The 3423-nt window shown below is 40.9% G+C and overlaps 1 protein-coding gene across 1 annotated transcript; it reads left to right on the top strand.

Moving 5' to 3' along the window:
- Nucleotides 1–266: 266 nt before the first annotated feature.
- LOC311254866 (interleukin-10-like) lies at nucleotides 267–2907 on the top strand (the record flags this gene model as incomplete). Its single annotated transcript, XM_084348864.1, has 5 exons — nucleotides 267–285; nucleotides 1105–1279; nucleotides 1387–1486; nucleotides 1615–1779; nucleotides 2585–2907. 5 exons carry the CDS (start codon nucleotides 267–269, stop codon nucleotides 2693–2695), a joined length of 570 nt encoding a protein of 189 aa, XP_084204990.1. The 3' UTR covers nucleotides 2696–2907.
- Nucleotides 2908–3423: the final 516 nt, after the last annotated feature.

Below are 3423 nucleotides of genomic sequence, written 5' to 3'. Positions count from 1 at the left end.
TTTCAATGTAAAAGCTTTTGGATGAAGTCCAAAATGGAAAGGTTTGTTTTCCTGAAAGGCACGGGAGGGGGTGAGATATGCAATGCAACTAGTAGTAAAGCTGCTGGCTGTTAGTTTAACTATATTCATATTTGTAAAGTGATTCAAGTAGTTAGATTACTTTCTTTAATGACCTAAACAACAAATAATTTTAGGCCATTAAAGAAATTAAATTATTTGCTTTATTTTTATTTTTCCATGGTAGTTTTTTATTTCATCCTAAGGGCATGCACAGGCAGTGCAATGGTCAGTTGAATATATTAAGTGTCAGTTAGTCATACTTTACAGAGAAGTTGTTGCATACTTTTTTAGAAGTTACCCGACTAAGTGAGCAATCCTGCTTGGTGCAGGAATGTGACTTTGTGCATTATGTTTTGTTAAGATGTTGCATCATATGCACAGTTTCAATTTCATCATTTTATTTACAAACTAGATTTCTCTCTTTTGATAGATTTTGTAGAATTAAGTGTTATTTGTTCACAGTGGGTTTACTACAGTGGAGAAACTAATTAAAGTAAGAGTTAAAGAGTATTTTTATCTGAAGCAACTTATATACCTGTACTCACTGGAACCACCTGAGCTGCAGCCAATCAGAATAGATTTGTAATACATTCACGAAACGTTTGCAACTAATGAAAAAAAACACTTAAGAAATGTGTGGTGGTACTGGCAGTAAAATGCTTACAAACCAGCCCCAACCTATGTAAAAATATAAACAAAAAATATGTATGCCAAATGTCAACTATTTGGATAATAAACAAATGCCTCTTCAGGTATAATCCAACTAAAATGTGCTTTTACAAGGTCTCAAGTCCCAGATGAAATAAAATGTCCCCAGTTCACATCTTGACATCAATCCATTGTACCATCATATCTCATTGAGGACTCTGAAGAAAAAATTTCCCCTGCATGTATGAAGCATGTTTAACCATTTCTCTTCCAGTCAGTCTCCTCCCTCACCTGTCGAAATTTCGACTATAAATTGACCCAAGACATGAGACCAAATATGCTCACTTTACTCTTCAGCCACATCCTACCCTGAAGACCTCTCCTCTCTGCCTCCAGAAGACTTCAGCAGCCTGTCCACCTGCAACACCATGACTCCTCGGTCTCTCCTCCTGTGCGTCCTGGTCCTCTTGACGCTTTTCAGCAGCGTCTCTACTCCGATGTTGAAACTTAGAGAGAACTTCTCACACATCCGAGACTTCTACGTGAGTAAAAGCGCAGCAATCACTCGACAGTTAGTGCAGCATCATTTGGAGACATCCTCATCGCCCATATGTGGCCGTGTAGCTCCTGTCAGTCTCCAGGTGATGCTGACTGTCTGTGTGTCTGTCTGCCTCACAGCACACTGAACACAAGCTTTTTTTCCTCCTTCTGTTTGCAGGAAGCAAACGATAATTTGGACACAGCGCTTCTCGACCAGAGCGTGGAGGAATCTTTAAAAGTAAGTTTCACTTTTAATTCGTCACTAAAAGAAAACATGGTTCCCTAATGTAAATCAGAAACAGCAGACTTTAAAAGCGTTAAAGGAGACTCGTGTAACCAGGCTGGTGCTTCCCTCTCCCTCTCCAGACGCCGTTCGCCTGCCACGCCATGAACAGCATCCTGGACTTCTATCTGGGCACGGTGCTGCCGACAGCCCTGGCCGATGAGACGGAGGACACCAGGGACTTAAAGCCTCACATGCAGTCCATCCAGCAGATCTTCGATCAGCTCAAGACTGATGTCACCACATGTGTGAGTACCTGAAACGCGTGTTACTCCTACACGAGAATAAAGATGCAAATACGCGCCGATTACGCGCAGCAGAAGGCTCCGACACACTCAGTGCGCAGAGACATGAGATGAGATGTTTCTGTTGTCTTTCTGCAAAACGTCTCAGGGTAAATAATGAGGAAGAGAAGTAAATTCGACCTCCATGTTATGTAATATAATGGTCCTGGAGGTTCCTGATATGTAGTTTTCTCTTACTGCACTGAAAGGTTACATTTGGACACGTGTGGGGCGACCTGTTGTTCACACTGTAGGCGAGTAGAAGTCAGTTCAGCTTCCTGTGGTTTGGGCTTCATCCAAAAGACCTGTTTAAAGGGTCTACACACTTTTTGACATGAGACAAATGGCTGTCAGACAGTCGGGGAAAAGTTCAGAGGTGGCTCATAGGAGAGATCACAATGTTGCCTCAGTCAGTGATTCCTGTAGTGCAGCAGCGTGCATAACCGTGCATCATCCAGTTCTTGCAAAAGGGGAAGAGAAAGAAAGGAAGACATGGTGCACAGACTAAGTTCCTTACACCAACTCTGCCCCTGTATCAGTCATTACTCTTGTCCTGTATTGACAGATGAGATAATGATCGCTTCATTAATTGGCCGCTGTCTGGGGGGGTGAATTCAGGGCATGTATGTCTCATAAAAGTTTGAAACCTTTGTAGTAACTTAACATCTTTCTCTGCAAAAATATGAAATCATGATGGCCTACAGCATATATGTGTGTATGCTTGCATTTTTGATGGTTTTAATAAAGTGAGCCATGTGTCTGTCCACAGATGGAGAGTAAAGGTCTATACAAGGCCATGGGAGAGCTGGATCTGCTGTTCAACTACATTGAGGCATATCTGGCTTCCAAACGGCACGGAGCACATGTGGCCTCCGCTTGAAGACCTGACAGACCTGACCCGTGACCTTGTTCATCTCAGGGAAGAAGAAAAGACAGAAAAGTCTTTCATCTTGCACTCTTTTGTATTTAAATCACTTTTGTATTACAACACACACTGCCACTTGAAAAATTGTGATATTTATTGTATTTAGTGTATTTATTTTTGACTGAATATGTATTTTTACAGACTAATAAATGAATTGTTGAACATGACAGACTCTTTTGAGTTCATTTCAAAGGATGATACAGCTGATAGAGCACTGAATACATCACATCCTGCAGAGCTGCAGTCTACATGTGGGGAATCACTTGAGCGTAAAGTCAACAGGCTGTTGCACTAACCTCAAACGTGACCCGTATACACCACTTACAAGCAGAGGCCCTGCTGGATCTTAACTTACGGTAACTGTAACTAGCATACTTTTTTAGAAGTTACCCGACTAAGTGAGTAATCCTGCTTGGTGCAGGAATGTGACTTTGTGCATTATGTTTTGTTAAGACGTTGCAGCATATGCACAGTTTCAATTTCATCATTTTATTTACAAACTAGATTTCTCTCTTTTGATAGATTTTGTAGAATTAAGTGTTATTTGTTAACAATGCCTCTTCAGGCGATAATCAAACTTAAATGTGCTATTACAAGATCTCAAGTCCCAGATGAAATAAAACGTAAAAAACAGAACCAGAGGGATTTTGAAAATCAGCCCAAAACAAAAAAAGATAAGTCTT

This window comes from Pagrus pagrus (assembly GCF_965226575.1).
Source record: "Pagrus pagrus genome assembly, chromosome: 3".
NCBI lineage: Eukaryota > Metazoa > Chordata > Actinopteri > Spariformes > Sparidae > Pagrus > Pagrus pagrus.
Note: the sequence above shows the minus strand (reverse complement) of the source record. Positions and strands in the feature narration are given on the sequence as shown.